Below are 23565 nucleotides of genomic sequence, written 5' to 3'. Positions count from 1 at the left end.
GCTCAAGATAATATAAAAAACATTTATAGTCAAATTGGTTGGTATCACTCCCAATTTCATTTGAATATATATATATATATATATATATATACACACACACACACACACACACACACACACACACACACACACACTAATAAATGAACCAGCTAGGATTTTTTTACGATTTGAAAATTTGACGAATTGAATTTCCACCGACGATGCTCATTAGTTATAGTCATGTTCTCCAGATCTGTGAGTTATAAAATATTAGTAATAATAATTATCACAGGCTATCAGATAAAGCGCTTGACATTATCCATGTGCACACATTCAATAAAAAAATTCCATCTTCCACCTTATGTTTTATGCTTATTAAATTGGATAAAAATGTAAAATATGTGCCATAATATTCGATTATTATAACGATAATTATGGATTATGATTTATGATAAAAAAAAGTACAAATCACAAAGAATTTATATCTTGAGAAAAGCGATCGATTTTTTAAAATATTAAAGTCTAACACATCCAGATTATAAACAACTAAATAATTTATACTATGTATATAAATTTTTGATACAGTGAGAATTCACTCACCATAAATACTTATGTGAACACCGACTCAAGTGAGTAAGTATCGTATCGGAATTCTATATATTCACCATATCAAAACTCTAATCACACAAAGTTTTGATACAAGGAACACTTACAGTAAACATTTATATAAGGACACTCACAATGGAGTGTTAAATGGGTGTTATATGTTAAATGTGTGTTATAACACCCATTTAACACCCCTCTCCACAACGCCCACTCACAGGAGAGAAGGTATGAGGCGTTCAATTCTTTTGAACGCCCTTGTGTCAGGTTTTTTTTTAAAAAAAATTGGACAATTAGCGACGGTTTTTGAAACACCGTCGTTATTAGCGACGGCTTTTAGAAACCGTCGCTGATTTAAATGAATGTGGGAGAATATAAGTTTTAATGTAATGTGTGACATGTGGACTCTACAATTTTTGATGAGGTGGTGAGTGTTATAACATCCACCGATGCGGGTGCTCTAATAATCAATTGAGTTGTTGTCTATTTATTGAATATATGGTTACGTAAATATTTAGTATTAAAAGTAGCTCTTGAGATATGTGTACTTATAGTTTATTAAATATTAAGTTATTTTTTTGTAGGTATTTATATGATTCTTAAACTATACCCACTGTCTTAATTAATAATCCACCTTCATTTAATAAATCATTTTACTGTTATATCTCTATTTAATGTATAATACGGCAGTATTCAATTTTCATTTCCTAATATCAATATAAAATATGAAAAATAAAATGGATTATATATATAATTGAGACGTTGGAATACTAATTTGCGGGTGTAGAATGATAACGGTAGATGACATGAATCTACTAATTTATGAAGAGAGTTGACAGTAAATACGCGGTGCCATAAATCACTCCTGAATTGGTAACTCACTTGCAGAATCTATTCATATTCAGTTTCCCATCATCTTTCGGCGAGATCTCTCCGTCTATAGAGAGAGACCGGAGAAAGGGGAAGTCATTTCCACAAGAATAGCAAGAAACAAGAAGTAGAGGGCATAATGAGAGGGTGTTCCGGAGTGTCATGTTTCTTTGCATTGCTGCTCGTATTCTATGTCGCTAATGGCGACAACCCATATAGATTTTACACCTGGAAAATCACATATGGTGATATCTATCCGCTTGGCGTTAAGCAACAGGTACGCTGTATTTGTGTGTGTGTATGTGTGTATGTCTGCTGTTGTTTCTTGGATTTTCTTGAACCACAAGTCTTTGACGGAGAGGAATGGTGGTGCTGTTTTCCGCGCTCTTTGCGGGTGCCTGCGTGGGTGTTCTGTCGAAATCGGAGTGGAAATTCACTCGAGGGTAGCTGTTTGATGCAGTTTATAGATGAAATGAACGTTATTCAGAGCATAAGAATTGTTTTTTTTTTTTGCTGTCCGTTCTCATTTGAGGAAGATGGCACACACTTAAGCTGTTGGATCTGCCTCTGTGTTTCTGGTGTAGCTTCTTGGGTTTTCTTGAAATAATATGTGGTTTGAATGTGAAGTAAAATGGTGGTTTTGGTGCAGGGAATTCTTATTAATGGGCAGTTTCCAGGGCCTCAGATTGACTGTGTGACTAATGATAATTTGATTATCAGTGTTTACAACTACTTGGACGAACCGTTCCTCATTTCTTGGTAAGCAGAGCCTTTACACTATACTAGTACTAGTCTTCTAAAAGAGTGTAGCAGATCTTTACATTTTCTTTGGTCTTTATTCGATGCGAATTGAACCATGTAAGTTGTGATAAAATCGGAGTATTCCGACATGGAATCTGTTTTTTTTATCTATCACTAGAAAGTACCAGAACAGGAACTTTTCAATGGAAAGTGTCGCTCTCCGCTAGGCTATTGTGCTGATGTTGCCTTAGAAGATGTGGAAGTAAAAATCGTTCATTTATTTTATCCATTCTGAAAACTAAATATGGTGCAAGTTCTTTTTTCACATTTAATATGTGATGGGGTTTACGACATCTAATTTTCGCATTTTTCAACTACGATAAGTTCAAAATGATGCAGTGAAACAGAGTTGAATGTCCCATGTTTATGTATGGCCAGATTTGTACAAATGTAAAAATCTGTGAAAATTGAAAAATAAAAAGAAGAATCTGATTTTTTAAGCTGAATCTGATTTTTTCATGTGCTTGAAAAACTTTTCGCTTTTTTAACACTCCAATTTCTCAGGAACGGGATCCTGCAAAGGAAGAATTCGTGGCAGGATGGAGTATTAGGCACGACGTGCCCGATCCCACCCAGAAAAAACTTCACTTACATCCTTCAAGTAAAGGATCAAATCGGTAGCTACTACTACTTTCCATCACTAGGACTCCATAAGGCCGCCGGTGGGTTTGGGAGCATAAAAATTTATAGCCGTCCACTAATTCCGGTACCTTTTCCCCCTCCTGCTGGAGATCACTCCATTCTGGTTGGAGATTGGTTCAAGAGTAGCCACAAAGTAAGTTGATTTCCCTTACTTTGTCTAATGCAGCATTGGTTATTTGATCCAGTGTACTCAATTTCTGTTTTGTTTTCTGTTCCTTAAGCAACTGAGGTATATTTTGGATAGTGGTCATAATCTTCCGTTTCCGGATGGACTTCTCATCAATGGCCGTGGTTGGAATGGAATTACGTTCAATGTTGATTCAGGTAGCTGAATTATTATAAAAAAACCGTGGTCGTTTTGCATTCTTATGAATCGACAAATGCTGAATGTCGTGCTTCAGGCAAAACATACAGGTTCAGGATATCGAATGTTGGGCTTAGTACTTCGATTAATTTCAGAATCCAGGGCCACGTGATGACACTCGTGGAGGTAGAAGGATCACACACGATCCAGAACACATACTCATCTATGGATATCCATTTAGGGCAGTCGTACTCGGTTTTGGTTAAAGCCGATCAGCCACCAAAGGACTATTATATCGTAATATCTTCACGTTTCACTTCTACTGTGCTTACAAGCACTGCCATTCTCCATTATAGAAACTCATTCATTAAAGTTTCGGGATATCTCCCTGGTGGACCTACAGTTCAGATTGATTGGTCTCTGGAACAGGCTAGATCGATACGGTACTATACATCCTTTTCTGGACTAAATTCTAATTTGGCTTTCGATCTTATGAATTAACTAGTACTCAATTTGAAATTTCTTGCACGCTGTGATTCTTAATCAGCCGCAATCTGACAGCCAGTGCGCCTAGACCGAATCCTCAAGGCTCATATCACTATGGATTGATCAAGCCATCTAGGACCATTATCCTTGCCAACTCTGCTCCATATATAAACGGCAAACAACGATATGCAGTGAACAGTGTATCCTATGTCTCCCCCGACACGCCTTTGAAACTGGCTGACTACTTCAAGATTGGAGGAGTCTTCACCATTGGCAGAATAGCTGACAAACCCGCAGCCGGAAATGCCTATCTAGCAACCTCTGTAATGAATTCTGATTACCGAGCTTTTGTAGAGATCGTGTTCCAAAATTGGGAGGATACAGTCCAATCTTGGCACATGAATGGAAACGCTTTCTTTGTTGTCGGGTGAGTTAAGATAACCATATATATACCTTAAAAACCATGCAAGAAGTATAATTTATTGATTTCTTCTTGGTATGACTAATAAACGATGCAAATTAACAGAATGGATGGTGGACAGTGGACTACAGCAAGTAGGGCAGGCTACAATCTGAGAGATGCAGTTTTTCGTAGCACTACTCAGGTTTAAGCTGCATAAAATTTCATTAAGATCACGGCTTTTTCTCAAACTGCATCCTTACTCTCGATGATTAACATGAGTATAAACTGTGTAAAACAATGCAGGTGTACCCGAAATCTTGGACCGCAGTCTATCTAGCTTTGGACAATGTAGGCATGTGGAACATAAGGTCTGAGAACTGGGCCAGGCAGTATTTAGGACAGCAATTTTATTTGAGAGTTTACACCGCTTCACCATCATTGAGAGACGAGTATCCGGTTCCACGAGACGCACTTCTATGTGGCCGAGCAATAGGGCGTCACACCCGACCCTTTTGAGAGGGGAAAAATGATCAACCTCGTCACGAGAGGGTGACTAGGGATTTATTACTTAGCTTAAACTAGGACGGCAAAGATGGATATTTTGATCTAGCTTAGTTCTAATGTTGTCATGTCTCTTTCTTTATTTTCATAAAAAAATGTTATGCTTCGGTTTAATTTTTCGAGATATGAGGAGGGGGTACTCCACGATCTGTTTTCTTTTTACTTGAACTTGGCTTAATCGGTTTGATTTATAATCAAAATGAATAGCAAATTCTGAGTATTTTGTGAAATTTATGTTTTATATATATTGTAAAATCACTACATGCATGTCGCGTGTCCCTTCCCACGAATAGTTTGTTCTATATTTAGTTGTCAGTGTTGAATTCTAGGAATTTCGGTATGCTTGCTTCCTTAAATGCATGCATGCATTTAATTCCTTAAATTCTTGGTCTCATCCTCAGCTAATTTGGCCCCCTTCTATTCTATATTCTGTTTACCCTTATCAAATGGGCTCTTATAAAAATATATTTAATTAGTTGTTGGATAGAAAATTAAAAAATAGTGTACCATGTCAAAACCATCTGAATTTAAAAATAAGTTGTTATTTTTATTGTATCGTAAATATTTAAAAATATTTATCTATAATTGCTATAAATGAAAGAGTGTCAATTAAAAAAGGACCTTAAAAGAATATTAACAAAAAAAAAACTAGGCAAATTATTTATTTAATTAATTTTTTTAATGAACAAAAGATAAATGTTCAAAATCTACATAAAATTTGAAACTTTTTAAATTCCAAACATGTGCGTACGAAAACGGGAGTCTCCAAAAAGCAGCACAAATGGACAAATTATGACAACAGTAGTCACCCAAATATTTATTCTCTTTTAATTTGTTGATGCAAAGGCCACCAAACTCTCATTCTCACCACCAAAAATATAAATTGAATTCTGCTTTTGAAAACTAAAATAGTGGTACTCATGGATTCTCCGCCTAGTCTCGCCACTTATAGCATGAAGTACAGTCTATTTGAGTTTTCAAGTAGGGTTCCGACACAACATGTGTCGGAAAACAGCCATCCATTGCTACCACCCACCGTGCAACACGGCGTTAGGCCGTATGCTAGGTCTAAAATGCCTCGATTGAGATGGACGCGCCATCTTCATCAATGCTTTGTCGATGCTGTTGAACAACTCGGAGGGGAAGAAAGTATGTATTTTGCCACTTTTCGTTCGCATGTGCATGAAAACTATCATAATTTTACCTAGTTCATGCATGTGTTTGATTATTTATATTGATTCGCGCGATTTGGTCCGATGGAGGATGTTTGTGATCACTATCATGGATCGCGATCCTAGCTATATCACGTTCCCGTCGTTGACATGTTAAAATTGGCCCGAAAATTAAAACGAGGGAGCACATACGACTAGGATACTACTCAACCGCTAGATTTGTGCAAGGTAGCACACGTATAACGTACTCATGACCATAAGGGGCATCATGACTTGGCCTCATTCTCAAGTACCTTAATTAGTATTCCTAGATTTAGCTTTTTCCATCTGGTTAGTTTGTAACTCGACGACGGTACCTAAAAACAAGGGTTACGTAATTGCACATGATTAATAACTAATGGTGGAATTAACTAATTTGTCACTATAATTATCATAGTAAAAATCCCACCACACGTGCGAGGAGAACGACACGAGTGTTGACTTAGTGGTCGAGGTCGAGTTGTAGCCTATCGAACTGCCGAAGGCTTTTTTTTTTAGGCAAAAACTTGTGTGAGACGGTCTCACGGGTCGTATTTGTGAGACGAATATCTTATTTAGGTCATACATGAAAAAGTATTATTTTTTATGCTAAGAGTATTACTTTTTATTTTGAATATGGATAGAGTTGACCCGTATCACAGATTAGGATCCGTGAGACGGTCTCACATGAGACTCACTCTTTTTTCGAGGGGCCTTTCGTCCCTTGCATGGATACATGTGTCTTGATGCATCCCCATCTTCCACCGGCTTATCAATTATGGTTTGTTTAGGGTTTCAAAATCAATGATATTAATTAAACACAAAAATTTGTAATTTATATCAGTATATATAAGTAGAAATCATTCTCATTTTATATAACTAGATAATAATTTTTTCAGGGGCAACTCCGAAAATGGTGCTGGATCTGATGAATGTGAAGGGGCTTACCATAACCCACGTCAAGAGCCATCTTCAGGTTAAAGTGAGAGACCCTTTACACAGGGTTAAGAATTGTTCAAGGATTTTACGTTATGACGTCATATATAAATTAATTAAAATATTCTGTATACAAAATTAGGTTTTAAGTTACACTACATTTTGTATGGACAGATGTACAGGAGCATGAAGCAAGAGCATATGATGCAAGGTAATGAGATTAATTATTAGTCTTTAACTTGTTGAATTTACCGTAAGTGCATGGAGTTATATACACACACACATATGTGTGTGTATATATATATATGTATATATATGTATTTATGTATATCAAGAGCTAACTTATTTCATATTTTGAACTATGTCAAAAACTTGTGTGAGACGGTCTCACGAGTCGTATTTTGTGAGATAAATCTCGTAATCCATGAAAAAAGTATTACTTTTATATGCTAAAAAGTATTGTTTTTTATTGTAAATATCGATAGAGTTGACTCGTCTCATAGATAAAAATTCGTGAGACCGTCTCACAACATACCTACTCTTGAACTATTATGAATGGAGAGCTTGATACCCTTCAGCTTCTACAATTTCATATCTTTTTGCCCCTAAGGGATGTATATTTGAACTTTTACCGTCCCGGCCAGATCCTAGGGTAGCGGATCTACCCTAGTTCTTATCAAGAACTTGACGTTCGTATTGAATGTGTATCTTGTCTCAGAAGCAGAAGCAACAAAAAACAAGAAGGCGCGACCCACTCCGCCGCGAACAAATCATGTACGGAGTTCATGCAACTCCAACCAATACTATTATCAGGGACCAGCTACCATCTATGAGCTCCCCTCATGTGAAGAAACTTTAACCTGTTTCAGCCCCGAGCTTATCCGTCCAACCACCGCCAGGCCTGTAATATTGGCGTAAGATTACATTTTGTTTACTGCACATGCCTATGTACAACTGCCGTTGAATCAAATCTAAGAAATCATGTGTTCCACCATTAGAACAATTATCAGTTGATCGATCTTTAGTGCTATATTGTCGCTGATATATATACGACGGGAACCTAGTAGCTAGGTAGCATATATAGTTTTAAAATTAATTTGCTGTTCTAATTCGTAGGCTAGAGAAGCTCCCAATCAAAAGGGAAGAAACTGAACATCCACATTTCTCACCGTTTGGAAAGGGAATAAAATTGGGGTATGATCAGAAGTCCAATACTCCTGCCATGCCAAAAGATTATTTCAGCAATGGCCACCCATTTCAAGTAAGTTCAAGGCTATAGATTTAAGTGACAATATAATTTTATAACATGTCTGACCATTATTTATTGGTACATGTATATGTTTGAACTATGTGTTTTGTATATATATAACCAATAATTATATAATACCAAATACAACAACTAAAAGTCTAAGAGTATATTTGCAGGTGAGCCAAGAGAAGCAAATGTTGGTACGAGGTGAGAAGAGTGGTAAAAGGTATCCAAATTCCATGGTAGATTTAGAAGATCAAGAATGTGGGTTCACAAGAGCTAGAATAGCAAGTGAGAAGAAAAGCTTACAGGCATCGACCTCCGTGGATGCAAATCTTGTTTCTCTGGAGCTAACTCTTGGTTAATTATATGACTATTGCATGTGTACCATGAAAGAACGATTTTCGTTGGGCATTGACCTGTATTTTGCATGGACTAGCGAAAACTTTCATTAGGACAAGTGACCAGTTGTGTTGATTACTTGTTCCCGTCATGTAGGAGCAAAAGTGATGATTTAACTCTTAAAAATATGGGGTCGAATGGGTGGTAGAATATATAATTCAAGCTCGAGTTCGCTGTCTTGACTTTTTTTAGCTGTAAATTTGAGCCCAAATAGTTTAGTTGTTCTTGTTTTAAAAAGTCAGATTTCGTCCTCAATTTTCTACTTTGAGGTAAAGTTAGATTTTTATTCGTGGTCTGGCTGGAAAACTCGCCTGTAATACAATTTCTTTACCACATTGGTTACCTGAAAATTGCCTTGGGATACCCTTATACAGTAACCTAAAATCTAAAAATTGACTTATATCTGCATAGTTGGGTTATCCTGGTAAGTGGTAACATTCATGCACAAGCTTGGAACTACTGGAGTTGGGTTCTCATTAGGTTGGCATTTGGGTAGATCCTGGTTTGATGCAGTTGGTTTTTATTCAGCACGAATATCGCATGATCACTTGCCTGAAATTGTTAAATTTTGTTTTTTCTTCAATATTCCTCGCAATCTTGAACTCTATATAAAGCACAATCGCTAATCGTAGTTCTCATTAAGAATTAAATCTGTTACTCTTAACATGGCAACCAAGATTCTCTTCCTAATCGTCTTGGCTGCAATCGCTAGTGTTATCACTGGCAGGATTTTACCTCTAGAAAAGCTTGGGGATGACATGCAGAAGAAGTCGTTCTTTTACCACCGGCTCCCACCTCACCCTAGGAATTTCGGAGGATTTGGTGGCGGCGTTGGTGGCGGGTTCGGTTTCGGTAGAGGCCCAGTTTCCGGACGATTTGGCGGTGTAGTCGGTGGAGGATTTGGGGGCGGTGGCGTTAGTGGAGGCTCAGGTTTTGGAGAGGGAGATGGCGGTAATATAGACACCGGCGGTGATGGTAATGGGAAGCAGGGAAATGATATAGGAGTTGGAGTGGGCGGCGATCATGGAGCTGGTGGGGGAGGTTACGGCGGAGCACCTTAAAAGCCGCATATGAATTTATTTCCTTGGGGACATTCTTGTTGCATTTAATTCCTAGTATTATAAAGTAGTAGTAAGATATATGATTGTGACGAAAATGACAAATTGAACGTCGACATATAGTTATAAGATATATTGATCATTTAATTACACGATTCTAATAAAAATAACTAAAATTGAGTGTCGGAACATATTTATACAAAGAATGTTACTGAAATTCACATTTTGCCTTTCATATATGACAAGAATGCAAACGCCCATCAATTTAGATGAAAAACAATTGCTTTCGGTAGCTGAAGAATAGGCATTTTGATCCTACGCTGGCAAGTGAGCCACATCCACCGTGAAGCGGTTTATTTCACCCTACCTTGTGAGGCACTGCCCCATGAGGTGATCAAAGGCTCAGATTTAAACACTAGGGTCTGTTTGGTTGAGTGGATTAAATAAGAATAGATTAAGAGTCAAATATTTATCGTTACAATTTTAATATGTTTTAATAATCATTTTGACCCGGTTTAAGATCCAATTTTATTAATCAAATAGTTATCCATAAAATTATATCTTAAACCGGGTTAAAATGATTATTAAAACAACTTAAAATTTTAACGATAAATATTTGACTATTAATCTATCCTTATTTAATCCGCTCAACCAAACTCACCCTTAAATGAAAAACAATTGCTTTCCGTAGCTGAAGAATAGGCATTTTGATCCTACGCTGGCAAGTGAGCCACATCCACCGTGAAGCCCACCCTCTACCAAAGAGGCAAACCGATAGACAAATTGGGTAATTAGGTATTCGCATCACCACTCACTAAAGATGGGGTCTTGATTGTGCTGAGATAGCCTCCTCCACCCACTATATCCCACCAACCCTCTCCATTTTTTTTTATTATTCATTTTAATTCCCAGGAAAAAAACTCAGTATATCACAAAACTTAAATCCTACTATATTTTTTAACGCAAAATTTATATCTCAGATGCCTGGATTGCGACAGATTTCCTCTATTCCACATATCTAACAGATTTCCCACATAAACTGTTCTCAAGAAAAGGGATCCTCAGTTCAAGGTAATGCGTATGCTCTGATTATTTCCTTCCTTTTTTTCTCAATATTCCATGTTTTTAGTAGTCACCATTGGTCCAAGATTGCATATTTTCTGTTTTTGATAAATTATCGTTTTTGTTTATTTCTGTGCACATTAAAGATCTCGTTTTTATGGATCTTTGTGCAAATAATATTGGGATCCACCTTCGAAATTTACATTTTAATTGGTTTATACACGACTTTCTGCATTTCTAACCGAACGAGATGTGAGCGAAATATTGTATTTTGATAGTTCTTATGCAATCAATGTGCTTGTTTTACTCCTTGTATTGGATGTTAAAAGCTGTCTTGAATCCATTGTTATTTGATTATTGTCATTGTAATTTATGCATTGCTTCAATTTAAAGCCCTTTTGTTTATCTTGGCTCTTCTTGATGCTTGCTTCTTCGTGTGGTTTAGCTCCAGGATCAATATTTATCTGTGGAATGTGATTGGTAAAGCTTTATACGCATTTCCTTTGTGACAGATATTTACAAAGATGAGAGGAGGGGGATTGTGGCAACTTGGTCAATCTATTACTCGCCGTTTGGCTCATGGCGACAAAAAGACTATAGTTCGTCGGTGCTTTTCATCCGAAACTGATCTAAAGAAAACTGTTCTGTATGATTTCCATGTCGCCCATGGTGGGAAAATGGTGCCTTTTGCGGGTTGGAGTATGCCGATCCAGTACAAAGACTCAATCATGGACTCTACCATAAATTGTAGGGAGAATGGTAGCCTATTTGATGTTTCTCATATGTGTGGTCTAAGTCTTAAAGGAAAGGACTGCATAGCTTTCCTTGAAAAGCTTGTCGTTGCCGATGTTGCTGGGCTTGCACCTGGGACTGGGACTTTGACTGTCTTTACAAATGAGAAGGGAGGCTCAATAGATGATTCAGTAATCACCAAGGTGACAAATGATCACATATACCTGGTTGTTAATGCTGGCTGCAGAGACAAGGATCTTGCCCATATTGAGGAACACATGAAGGCATTCACATCAAAAGGTGGCGACGTTTCATGGCACATTCATGATGAGCGTTCCCTTCTAGCTCTACAGGTCCGTGGTGACATTTCTTGTTTTGGATATTTTTATATTTCACATAATTTGATTGAATATTGCTCCTTGCTATTGAGCTTGAAAGGTATCTATGAAATGGGTCCTGTGATTTGAAGGGCGCGATTTATGGTCGAAAATGGTTGATTTTACATAAATAACGGTCTGTGATTTGGGAATTAATGAAATGATCATTGGAGAATATTGTAATAATGCTGCTAACACACGAGTTAGCAATAACATTACAGGCTCGAGATTTTCTTGAATGATTAAGCTCATTGCCAGAATATAACAACACAGCTCAAGATTTTCTTCTTTTTCATTTTATTTTTTATTTTTGATCTATGATCAAGGCAATGTATTCTGCTGATTTAATTTCTTTCAGCATTGTTTATCTCTACAAAATTCTTTATGTATACTTGGATTGTCGTAAAAAGTCATTCTTTTTATTCTCTTTGTTGCGGCTGTCTGTCATTTGTTTCCTTGACGGTTTACGGAGAATAGCTGGGAAAAGGTGTTTAGATGGATGAAAGGTTATGCAAGTCACAAGACCTGCTGCTTTCTTTTCACGTACTTTATATACAATGTTATTATGAACTATCCGTTATTCCAAGCATGTCTTTCTATGCTCCTTTGTATTTGAATATTTGCAAAATTTTAAATTCTCTTGCCTCTCTTGTGCAGGGGCCTCTAGCTGCCCCAGTTCTCCAGCACCTGACTAAAGAAGATTTGAGCAAGATATACTTTGGTGACTTCAAAGTGATAGACATCAATGGATCAACCTGCTATCTTACTCGAACAGGGTATGTTATTTGAATATCTTTTATGTGAAAGCATAAATGGTTGTTTCTTCGAACAACTAGTAGATAGAACGAGGCTTGGTCTCTTCTGTTTGTTGTGCAACATATTTATTTCCTATTAGAATACGTATGTCCATTATTACAACCACCACACGCATTGAAGTTTTACACAGTTCATGAAATGTGTAACAAAGGTATGGTGCAATAGATTCAGTTCTGTCATCATACTGCTCTGTGCTTTCACATTGCTTTGAGATTGTTCTCCGATTATCAGAAATCGAATTCACTGATTCTCTAATCCATTGTCATAGCACGAATGGATGAAGATTCTCTTCTCTGTCCGTTCCATCATTTAAAAAATGGAGTTGAACTTTACAAACCTTCAGGTACACAGGCGAAGATGGCTTTGAAATATCCGTCCCTTCAGAGCATGCTGTTGATCTTGCCAAAGCAATTCTTGACAAATCTGAGAATAAGGTAAGATTAACAGGTTTGGGAGCTCGAGACAGCCTTCGTCTAGAAGCTGGACTGTGCTTGTATGGCAACGACATGGAGCAGCACATAACACCTGTTGAGGCAGGATTAACATGGGCCATTGGTAAAAGACGAAGAGCTGAGGGAGGATTCCTGGGTGCCGAAGTAATACTCAAACAAATCGAAGAAGGGCCGTCAATTAGGAGAGTCGGGTTTATTTCTTCTGGCCCACCAGCTCGCAGTCATAGTGAAATTCAAGACGAGAAGGAACAAAACATTGGGGAAATCACTAGTGGGGGATTCAGTCCGTGTCTGAAGAAGAACATTGCAATGGGGTATGTGAAGTCTGGATTACACAAGGCAGGCACTAAAGTAAAGATTGTGATTAGGGGAAAATCATATGATGGATCAGTTACAAAAATGCCTTTCGTTCCCACCAAGTATTACAAGCCATCCTAACTGTTCTGTTGGTTCTGAAACTTTTTCTTGAATGTTGAACCGTTAACTCTCAAAATGATATATTCTTTTATGAGATCTGTCAAATGCTATTTCTGCCTGATAGCTTTTTTGAGTTAAATTAGTATCCTTTGTTAGAGTTCTTAATAATTTGATACCCATAACTGATACATTGAATATGGAAAAAAAATTGACATATATACCTAAAGTTTCAGAATTTATGTGCAAGATTGCAAATTTATTTCAGCTGGAGATAAACATAGCTGTGTTTTATCCTGCATTTGATAGTTTTGAGGCAATTCCAAAATCCAAAAAGTTTGATTCTTGGATACATAACGTAGGAATGGTGACAACAATGCTCATGATGCCAAGCCATTAATATTAAATAAATGCCAAATCTCTCAAAATTTGGTTGTTGCATGTTTGTCTGTGATGAAACTGGAATATTTGGGAGGGATTTGACTCTTTAGCTTTGAATTTCGATCACTAGATTTCATTATCGGTTTTCTAAAATAAATTGAGCCCCAAGATTTCTTTACCAAGCCCCGTTTCTTGGACCCGTTCTATTTTTCTGAAATTTTCTTCATTTCTATACAACACTCCAATAAAAAAGAAGATGTTCGACGTGGATAGAAAGACAAAATCTTTTCACCCGCGTCCTTAATTTTAACGTGCTAGTCTCACACATTATATTTAACATGGATCTTGTTTTAATTGCGTGACATGTAGATCACTCTGGTCATTAATTTTCTTCGCATGCAACTTTTCCATTGTGTTTTCAATAAAATTTGTAGATACTATCGAATATTTTAAATGTCGACAAAAACGGTTGACTTGTGTGCTAAAAAAAAAAGGGTCGAGTTGTCCAAGATCTTGGGCTCGTTCATCGGACGATATTGACGGGTCTGTTGAAATATTCTTCGAGTTGAAAGTCAATCTCAAACTGGCCACTGTTGTCCCGGGTCGGAAATCGTAAAAGCAGTCTATTTTTTACATCGGTAGCTAGTTCTATTCATTTTCTTTCTTCTTCTTTTTTTTCGAGTTGACATTTTCTTTTTAAGCTTGAGTTAAAACCATTTTATTTCTGAGAAGCGGCTACACTGACCAAAAAAGAAATTTCTACACCTTGTTTATTTACAAAATATTATGTATTTTAAAACACAAATTTTATTAATTCCCAAATATTATATATAGAAATTTTAAATTTTTATTTAGCACTAACCTTATTTACTTTATTTATTTCAATTTGAATAAAAAATTTATATAATATTTGATTTAAAATTTCATTCCGTAATATAGATATGATAAGGAAACATAATTAAATAGATGTATAATTTGTGCATATTATAATAAGTAAAGTGTGTTCACATTATATTGGAATAAATTATAAATTAAACATATATCAAATAATAAATATTTTACTAAATATGTCGATTCTCTTTTGCTAATGATAGAGCTACAATACTGTCACGAAAAATTAATAAAGGAGTATGTATATTTGCATCCACATCCTCTGTTTAATTAATTTACTGTTACTGAAGTTTTTCCATTTGGTATTATAGAAATCTGTGGAGATTAAGAAAATCTTTTTAGGATGAATGGATATCGATTGAAAATTTTCATGAAGAAACTGTTGAGCAAGAGGAGCCAAGTACCTTTTTGCACGATCCGAACTAATTTATAATGGGAGTTTTCTAGCTAAGACAATAAATTTAGCATTTGATGGGAGGCAACCCAGTGATTTATTTTATTTCCTATCATTTCACTTTTTATTTTTACTTTTTTTCATTTTTTATGTTAATTTTCTTTGATTTTGGTTCATGTAGGGAATACTGAAATGAATCAAGATGATTCAGATACAGGAAAACTTAAACTGTTAAAAAAAATATATATTACAATCATCGAGGAATTCTACCATCTTCATGTTGCACTTCATGGATCTTAAAGCAACACTGCCATGTGTTCTGTTACTATTATATACTCAAGTTTTATATATTTTTTTAATGGCATGACATTGAGGACAGTGTAAATCTAAAGTGTCGGAGGATTTGTGTTTTGTTCCACGTCACCAGGATTTGTGTTTTGTTTCACGTCACCACTCTTAGCATGTGCTTTATTGTGTAATCTTCGAGTATAAAAATTTTTCTGGTTATTCTTTGAGAAACTACACTTGTGATTATATGACACACTAATTGACTCTCTAGATTTTTTATCACTCAAGAGATTGAATCACGTCTAAAATTGATTGAGATGAGTTGTAGCTGTAGCCGAAGGATTTGATCACAAACTAGTTTTGTCACATATTTTGAGACATCATATATGCACTTTAGGTCATACTTGTATGAATTAATTGTGAATTGGCAAGATGTGAGCTTATAAAAAATAAAAAAATTGGAGAAAAAAAAAAGACAATGTAGAACTTTTCTAATCATCCTTCGAGTTGAGAATAAGGAGAAAAATGACTTAGGGATGGTTTATGCGATCTTTGGGCCGTTTGAGTCTTTCAAGCCTACCCAATGCATCATTCATATCCTTAGTATCCCCTTTAGAGTCAAATAAATCGAATGAAGTGTGTCAAAGACATACAATTAACCATCATTCGTATTCCGTCAAAACCTCACATCAACTACCCAATTTTAGTTCATAAACTATTCTTCTACCTAAATTTTGAGAGAAATAAACTCTTTTAGTGCTTTAAAATTTTCAATAAATCTCATGTATTGATAATTGATATGAAAAATTGGAGGAGTTTGGAAAAAATCATGAAGAAAGGGAAAGAGATTGATGAAGGGAGAGGAAAAAAATATGGGAGAAGAAGAACGAAACCGGAAAGAAATAAGTGTAAATTACAATATATACTAGTTGAGTAATAAACAAGCGCAAAAAAATTATTTGTACATGAATTTGTTTCAAAAGGAATAAATAATTGGTTCACAAGAAAATGGAATGCAAGAAACGGTCCAATTTCCGTATATATTGTTTAAATATTAACAAACTTGAAAGAATGATAATAATATATAACTGGTTCAATTCAAACTTCAGATGTTGAAATTTATTTCTAATTTTAAAAATTCAATTAATTAGTCAATAGTCAAAATCACACCTTTCCCTATAAATATGCACTTGCCACATGCAACCCTTCCTCATTCAAATCTCGCAGCACTTATCAAAATACAATACCAGATTTCACATAAATCAAGCATAAGAAAAGAAAATGGCAACCTTAAAATCTTCGAGCTTATTGAAGTCATCCGTGTCTTCTTCTTCTTCCCAGCAAAAACGAACTATCAGGGCTGCCATTAACGTCCCGCGACGTGTCACCGGTATTTCTCTTCCCGAGCTCCGAACAAGTGGTCTGGAAGAACTCGAACTCCATAACAGTACTGAAAAACGTCTGAGTCCCTTTAGCACTAACACGAGATTTAAAAGATTTGAGAATAATGGCGCGGATCCTTTGGTGATGGCGAAGATTTACGCAATCTTGGAAGCAGTTGCAGATAGAGTTGAAATGCACAACAACATCGGAGATCAAAGAACCCACTGGAATAGTCTTCTTTTGAATTCAACCAATGCCATCACTCTGGCGGCTGCAACCATGGCAGGAATTGCGGCCATAAGCGCCGGAGCTCCGGCGGCTGCTTTGAAGATTTCTTCGGCTTCCATGTACGTGGCCGCAACTGGGATGCTCTCGATCTTGAATACGATTCAGCCGTCTCAGCTTGCGGAAGAACAACGAAACTCTGCCAGGATTTTCAAACAGCTTCAGAATCAAATCCAGACGATGATTTGCATAGGGAACCCTACGGCGGTTGACGTGAAAGAATTAATGGAAAAAGTGTTGGCTCTGGATAAAGCTTACCCGCTCCCTCTACTTGGCGTAATGCTGGAAAAATTCCCAGCGACAGTGGAGCCTGCAGTCTGGTGGCCATCAGAGCAATGGCGGAGGCAGTCAAAAGGGCTACGGGGGAACAAAGATTTCAACGGCTGGAATGGGAAGTTAGAGGAAGAAATGAAAGAAATAGTGAACGTCATGAGAACAAAAGATAAAGAAGATTACGTGAAGTTGGCCAACAAAGCATTAAAACTCAACAAAATTCTCGCCATTTCGGCCCCAATTCTGACGGGTTTAGCCGCCGTGGGTTCCTCATTAGTGGGCACCCCTTCCCATGGAGGTTGGGCAGTGATGCTGGGCGTTTTAGGCGGCGCGTTGGCGAGTGTTGTCAATGCACTCGAACACGGCGGGCAGGTGGGGATGGTGTTCGAAATGTACCGAAGCAACGCGGGATTCTTCAAGCTCATGGAAGAATCGATAGAATCGAACCTGAGCGAAGAAGATTTGGAGAGAAGGGAGAACGGAGAATTATTTGAAATGAAGGTGTGTCTGCAGTTGGGAAGAAGCATGTCGGAGCTCAGAGATCTTGCGGCAGCGTCCTCCATTAAAGGGGCAGAGATCAATGAGTTCGCGAGCAAGCTTTTCTGAATCTTCTACATACGTTCTCTTTTTTTGTTAGCGTAAAGAATTCTAAGATGTAAAGCTAACATAGATTATCTAAATTTAGGGTAAAAACATATGTTTCATTCTTTTTTTCCTTAATGAATATAAAATATTTTCTACCATTTTGATTTTTGATTATTTTGGTCTAATTATTTCGTGTCAGTATTTTTTGACATCACACTATAGTTTTTCGATTTCACCTCATCACCATGACACCATGCAAAATAGGACGGTCCATAAGAAAAAAAAGAAGCAGATCTATTGGGACAAAACAAACTTTGAATAATCAGTTAACCAAAATATATATAGAGCCGATGACCCAAATAAGAAATCCGTCCCACAAAAAAATAATTTGTGAGACTGTCTCACACAAATTTTTGTCTTTATTATAACGGTTACATATATTAGTTTATATATACTTTTGAAAAAATGTTATTCATGAAAGGATTGTCACAATTATATTTAATTCATTTTCTTATTAGTGAATAAGCCAATTGTCAATGATCATGGGCGGAGCTTATTCATGCCCAGTGTGGGCAACAGCCCACACTGGACCCAAGAAAAAAAAGTAGTATATATAATTGGGCCAAAAAAATAATTTTTTAAAAAATCTGCTACTCAAATTCTTACACTAATCATTTTCTTTAACTTTGTTTGCAATTCAACTAATCACACAATTCACAAATCATAAACCATTTATTCCTGACTCGTTCGGACGAATAAATATCACTCCAGTCACCATGCTCGTCACTTTTCTAATTTCGTTATAGATTGGGCTTTTACTTAGGTATGTAAAATAGATGTAGGCAAATAATTTTGTTTGTGATAAGATATTACGTTTTAAATTGAAATTTTGAATAAATATTGCCATGAAATATGAATTAATTTTGTTTATATGTACAAATTTGTTTGGTTTTCCAGTTTTTTTTATTTATTTTTACTTTTTCCTTTGTCTTGAATGTATAGGCCAAATGGTTAAAAAAAATGGATATTTTGCTTGGTTATATGCTTGATAATATTTTATATTTCTTTAGAGCAAAAATTTGTAAGTATAAATTATGTGGATTGATATTTAATATTTTAGTATTATGTAGTGTGTTATATTTGTTCATAATTTGCGTCTCTAATACTTTTATGTAATATATTGGTTGTTATTTAATATTGTGGTGATAAATATTGATTATGATTTATATGTTGATAGCTTTGTAATTGTTTCAATATTGCATTTTCCCATCATCTTGGATGAATGATAGTCTCATTGTCTATGTAGAGAAAGATATATTTCTGACCGTTGATAATGAATCTATTGTACAAATGTTTCAAAATATGAAGACTTGAAAAGAACAATTGTAATGTAGTTATTTTGTTATATTTTATGATTAAAAGATTTTTTGTTTTGTTTTATTAATTATAGTATACCGTAGCCTACACTGAATCAAAATTCTAGTTCCGCCCCTGTCAATGATGGCAAGTGCATGTGACCGATTCAAATTGTATTTTGTATACTGTGGAACTTAATTAAAAGAAGGATGAAATTGAATTTTTTATTTCCTTTTTAGATTTTTGGGAGAATTTGAATATTGAAATTTGAAGGCAATAGGTCACGTAATCTAATTTTCTGTGGTGAAAATTTATTTGACTCCAAGAATTGGTACCCCAAGAGTTCTTGATCAACAATTAATGCCCGTGGGCATGACTCGTTCGTTGTCTGAATTTTCACAACTTTTTAGGTGTTTTAATTTGTCTATATTTGAGCTGACATGGCACATTTTTGGATTATGCAAGAATCAACAGATCTAATTATAGTCCATTAACTTTCTAATGAAAAACTTGTAATAATATTACACCAATTTTTCTGTGGGGTCCTTTTAAATCTTGACAATGAAAAGACATGTTGTCCAATATTTTTGTCTCGTTCATCTGCCCTTGTTTGATTAGTTTTCATTTTCAAAACAATTTTGAAATTTTCTTTGAGTTGAAAGTCAACAAACCCCAAATGCAAATTTAAAGAAAAAACGTATAAAAAAATAATAGCAGGTGTACTGTCGTAATATATGCTTCTCCGTTCATGATATGGAATCGGAAAGCGAGTTGTGGGAATTAAATATTAAAAGGATAACCTTTATATTTATAAGTTTATTATTATTATAAAAAATTTTTTATCCATCCTGTGTTACTCGATCGTCAAGGAACAAAAGCTTAAAAAAACAAAAACAAAAAACCATCGTATTCAAAAATCAAGGATGTATTCAATAGATAATTGTCTTTCAAAACAGAAAAAAACAGTTAAATTTTTTTTGTTATGGAAATAAAATTTTCATTTGACGTATTCAATGGATATACTCTCATATATAATGTTATCACAGATTTATATACGTGAGACAAATTGACCTGGTTCATATCTGTAATGAAAACTAATTTACTTTTTTTATGGAAAAATTTGTAACTTTATTAATGGATAACCAAATTGTTCCTTACAAGAATGATCAGCCAAAATGAAAAATTTGCAACAAAATGGTGCATGAGAATAAACAACAAAATTTGCTAATATGTGGGTTATTTAATCGTTATTCGTCTAACATGTTGAAGAGATATTATTGCTTAATTTTTCACTATACGTATATATTATATAATATATTTTTGACAAATCGATATATATTACACAATATTTTTCATAGCATAGCAAACAAAAAATGATATTTTTCTAATGAAAAATAATATTTTAGATATAAAAAAATATTTTTTATTCGTCGGGTCTAGTCGAAAATAGATAACTTTAATTCAAAAGAGAAAAAAACTATGATTTGTATACTCATTCGATAATATATTTTACTAATTATTAAAGACGGGAATCGAAAAAAACTTATGACTAAATATTTTAGTTAGCAAAAATATATAACACCAAAAATATAATTTGAAGTGCCTTCATTAAAAGGAAATAATAAAAATTGAATAAAACTAAATTATGGTGTAATTAATTAAATATCAAATAAAAATAATAAATATATTATGTGCATGAGATTTGACCAATATTATGCAGCTTACAGTACTTTCAAGACTATATATTATCGCAAAATTAATTAATTATTTGGTTCACAACAAAATTGAATGCAAGAAACGGTCCAACTTCAGTTTATACTTTATATACAAAACAAAACATTAACCGGTTCAATTCAAACATCAGACGTTGAAAATTTTTTCTCGCTTCCCATAACCAATTCATGAGTCAATGGTCAAATTCACCATTTCTCTATAAATACACTTGTTCCTGCATCCAATCCTTCTCAATCAAACCCTCGAGATACAATTCCTGAAACACCTGACAAATTAAACCAAAAGCAAATTATATAGATTTCACGTATATCTAGCGGCTAAAAAGAAAATGGCAACCTTGAAATCTTCGATCTTATTGAAGCCATCCGTGTCTTCTTCTTCTTCCCAACAAAAAAGAGTTATTCGGGCAGCTATTAATATCCCGAAACGGGTAGCCAGTATTTCTCTTCCAGAGCTCCGAACGAGTGGTTTGGATGGACTCGAACTCCACAGCAGTATTGAAAAACGGCTGAGTCCCATTAGTATTAACACTGGATTTAAAAGATTAGAGAATAATGGCGTGGATCCTTTGGTGATGGCGAAGATTTACGCTATATTGGAGGCAGTTGCAGACAGAGTTGAAATGCACAATAATATCGGAGATCAAAGAACCCATTGGAATAGTCTTCTTTTGACTTCAATCAATGCGATCACTCTGGCGGCTGCAACCATGGCAGGAATTGCCGCCATAAGCGCTGGTGCTCCGGCGGCTGCTTTGAAGCTTTCTTCGACTTCCATGTACGTGGCCGCAACCGGGATGCTGTTGATCGTGAATAAAATTCAGCCGTCTCAACTTGCGGAAGAACAAAGAAACGCTGCCAGGCTGTTCAAGCAGCTTCAGAATCAAATCCAGACGATGATTCGTGCAGGAAACCCTACGGCGGTTGATGTGAAGGAACTGATGGAAAAGGTGTTAGCTCTGGATAAAGCTTATCCTCTCCCTCTCCTTGGGGTAATGCTGGAAAAATTCCCGGAGACTGTGGAGCCTGCAGTCTGGTGGCCGACGAAGCAACGGCGGAGGCAGTCAAAAGGGCTAGCTGGGAACAAAGATTTCAACGGCTGGAACGGAAGATTAGAGGGTGAAATGAGACAGATAGTGAACGTGATGAGAATAAAAGATAGAGAAGACTACTTGAAATTGGCCAGTAAAGCATTAAAACTCAACAAAATTCTGGCCATCACGGCCCCAGTGCTGACGGGTTTAGCGGCCCTTGGTTCCGCATTCGTGGGCTCACCATCCCATGGCGGTTGGGCGGTGATGCTGGGAGTATTAGGCGGCTCGTTGGCGAGTGTGGTGAATGCATTCGAACACGGCGGGCAAGTAGGAATGGTGGTCGAAATGTACCGGAGCAACGCGGGACTCTTCAAGCTGATGGAAGAATCGATTGAGTCGAACCTGAGGGAAGAGGATTTGGTGAGAAGAGAGAACGGAGATCTATTTGAAACGAAGGTGTGTTTGCAGTTGGGAAGAAGCTTGTCGCAGCTGAGAGATCTTGCGGCGGCGTCTGCCAGTAAAGGGATAGAGATCGATGAGTTTGCGAGCAAGCTTTTCTGAATCTTCTACATGCATGCACGGCGAATCAATTTCTGAATCATTTTTTTTTTCATTTGAAATAAAGAAAATCCTAAAATGTAAAGCTAACATAGAGTGTGTAAATTTAGGAGAACACTATTGTTTCATTCTTCGAAAGAGAAAATTGTTTTTTACATGAAAAACGTTGTCCTTTTGTTGGTAAAATTAACTGGAGATTACATCAATTATAACAATATAATGACTAATACTAAAATATTTTTTTATACCTTCGTGATTTTTTTTTCCTCGTTGATTTTGATCAATATAAGGATAGACACTTACGATTTTACTAACAAGGTCATATTTGATATGTGAGAGCCCGACTCATTTTCTCTAAAGCCTAGCCCAATTTTATTAAGTAAGTTTTTTAATATAGACATCATAATAAAACAGTTAATGTGTACCTCAATTAATACTTAATTTATCACTTAAATATCTTAAAGATTTCCCTGAAGAATTCGATCATGTGGCAAATAATTTATTTTACATCAACTTTCATTTATTTTTCCAATATTCATCAATTTAGACTAAAATTCCGAAAATCCATAATTTATATTTCTAAAATTAATATACGACAATTTTATAGCATCTTAATATCTAATTATTGAATACTAAAATTCGAAAACCCGATTATATAAATCTGATTTTTCAAAATTACACTAAAATAAATTCTGAAATTTTATTAATACATCCAAACAGTTCAGATATAATACCTACAATCAACAATATAACATATATTCATTGTTAGAATTCAAATGAATCAAAATACCCAAATTCGAAACACTAAAATCTAAAATATACCTCTTAAAGTTTTGAATATGTCCTAAGCTTCAAATTCAAACTTAAAATTACCTAAATCAAGATTTACTCCCGATTTTCCAGCGAAAGTAGGCGACTTTCGGCTAGGGTCGTGACATGATAAATCCGCAATAACACAATGCAAATATTTTAACCCATACAATAATTGCAAATATTACGTTTTGATAATTGTTTTTTTTAAAAAAAATTGTCTATATAATTACATCAATCTGCATTTCATGGGTAAT

General features: G+C 35.5%; 5 protein-coding genes across 5 annotated transcripts; all 5 read left to right on the top strand.

Moving 5' to 3' along the window:
* Positions 1-1366: 1366 nt before the first annotated feature.
* On the top strand, positions 1367-4763 carry LOC140829030 (L-ascorbate oxidase homolog). The gene is made up of 8 exons (XM_073191972.1): positions 1367-1729; positions 2102-2211; positions 2758-3028; positions 3117-3219; positions 3297-3642; positions 3747-4112; positions 4212-4290; positions 4392-4763. The coding sequence occupies exons 1-8, from the start codon at positions 1592-1594 to the stop codon at positions 4602-4604; spliced, it is 1626 nt and encodes a 541-aa protein (XP_073048073.1). The 5' UTR covers positions 1367-1591; the 3' UTR covers positions 4605-4763.
* An 833-nt stretch (positions 4764-5596) lies between these two features.
* Positions 5597-7699, top strand: LOC140829903 (uncharacterized). Its single transcript, XM_073193187.1, has 4 exons — positions 5597-5798; positions 6739-6815; positions 6950-6986; positions 7494-7699. Exons 1-4 carry the CDS (start codon positions 5603-5605, stop codon positions 7691-7693), a joined length of 510 nt encoding a protein of 169 aa, XP_073049288.1. The 5' UTR covers positions 5597-5602; the 3' UTR covers positions 7694-7699.
* Positions 7700-10293: 2594 nt separating this feature from the next.
* LOC140829029 (aminomethyltransferase, mitochondrial) lies at positions 10294-13461 on the top strand. The gene is made up of 4 exons (XM_073191971.1): positions 10294-10555; positions 11059-11631; positions 12313-12431; positions 12815-13461. Exons 2-4 carry the CDS (start codon positions 11071-11073, stop codon positions 13359-13361), a joined length of 1227 nt encoding a protein of 408 aa, XP_073048072.1. The 5' UTR covers positions 10294-10555; positions 11059-11070; the 3' UTR covers positions 13362-13461.
* Positions 13462-16543: 3082 nt separating this feature from the next.
* LOC140829902 (probable F-box protein At4g22030) lies at positions 16544-17838 on the top strand. The gene has a single exon (XM_073193186.1). It carries the CDS (start codon positions 16573-16575, stop codon positions 17836-17838), a length of 1266 nt encoding a protein of 421 aa, XP_073049287.1. The 5' UTR covers positions 16544-16572.
* A 3303-nt stretch (positions 17839-21141) lies between these two features.
* Positions 21142-22570, top strand: LOC140829901 (probable F-box protein At4g22030). Its single transcript, XM_073193185.1, has one exon. It carries the CDS (start codon positions 21236-21238, stop codon positions 22499-22501), a length of 1266 nt encoding a protein of 421 aa, XP_073049286.1. The 5' UTR covers positions 21142-21235; the 3' UTR covers positions 22502-22570.
* The last annotated feature ends 995 nt before the right edge of the window (positions 22571-23565 follow it).

This window comes from Primulina eburnea, chromosome 4 (genome assembly GCF_022965805.1).
Source record: "Primulina eburnea isolate SZY01 chromosome 4, ASM2296580v1, whole genome shotgun sequence".
NCBI classification, from domain to species: domain Eukaryota; kingdom Viridiplantae; phylum Streptophyta; class Magnoliopsida; order Lamiales; family Gesneriaceae; genus Primulina; species Primulina eburnea.
The sequence above is the reverse complement of the archived record's forward strand: the minus strand, read 5'-3'. Positions and strand labels throughout refer to the sequence as shown.

Bases quoted from the DNA above. Each gene is read 5' to 3' on its own strand.
- LOC140829903 (XM_073193187.1), top strand. From the start codon at position 5,603: ATGAAGTACAGTCTATTTGAGTTTTCAAGTAGGGTTCCGACACAACAT. The intron at 6,816-6,949 runs GTTAAAGTGAGA...TTGTATGGACAG, and splicing joins ACGTCAAGAGCCATCTTCAG to ATGTACAGGAGCATGAAGCA. The intron at 6,987-7,493 runs GTAATGAGATTA...ATCTTGTCTCAG, and splicing joins GCAAGAGCATATGATGCAAG to AAGCAGAAGCAACAAAAAAC.
- LOC140829030 (XM_073191972.1), top strand. From the start codon at position 1,592: ATGAGAGGGTGTTCCGGAGTGTCATGTTTCTTTGCATTGCTGCTCGTA. The intron at 3,643-3,746 runs GTACTATACATC...ATTCTTAATCAG, and splicing joins GAACAGGCTAGATCGATACG to CCGCAATCTGACAGCCAGTG. The intron at 4,113-4,211 runs GTGAGTTAAGAT...GCAAATTAACAG, and splicing joins AACGCTTTCTTTGTTGTCGG to AATGGATGGTGGACAGTGGA.
- LOC140829029 (XM_073191971.1), top strand. From the start codon at position 11,071: ATGAGAGGAGGGGGATTGTGGCAACTTGGTCAATCTATTACTCGCCGT. The intron at 11,632-12,312 runs GTCCGTGGTGAC...TCTCTTGTGCAG, and splicing joins GTTCCCTTCTAGCTCTACAG to GGGCCTCTAGCTGCCCCAGT. The intron at 12,432-12,814 runs GTATGTTATTTG...ACAAACCTTCAG, and splicing joins TGCTATCTTACTCGAACAGG to GTACACAGGCGAAGATGGCT.
- LOC140829902 (XM_073193186.1), top strand. From the start codon at position 16,573: ATGGCAACCTTAAAATCTTCGAGCTTATTGAAGTCATCCGTGTCTTCT.
- LOC140829901 (XM_073193185.1), top strand. From the start codon at position 21,236: ATGGCAACCTTGAAATCTTCGATCTTATTGAAGCCATCCGTGTCTTCT.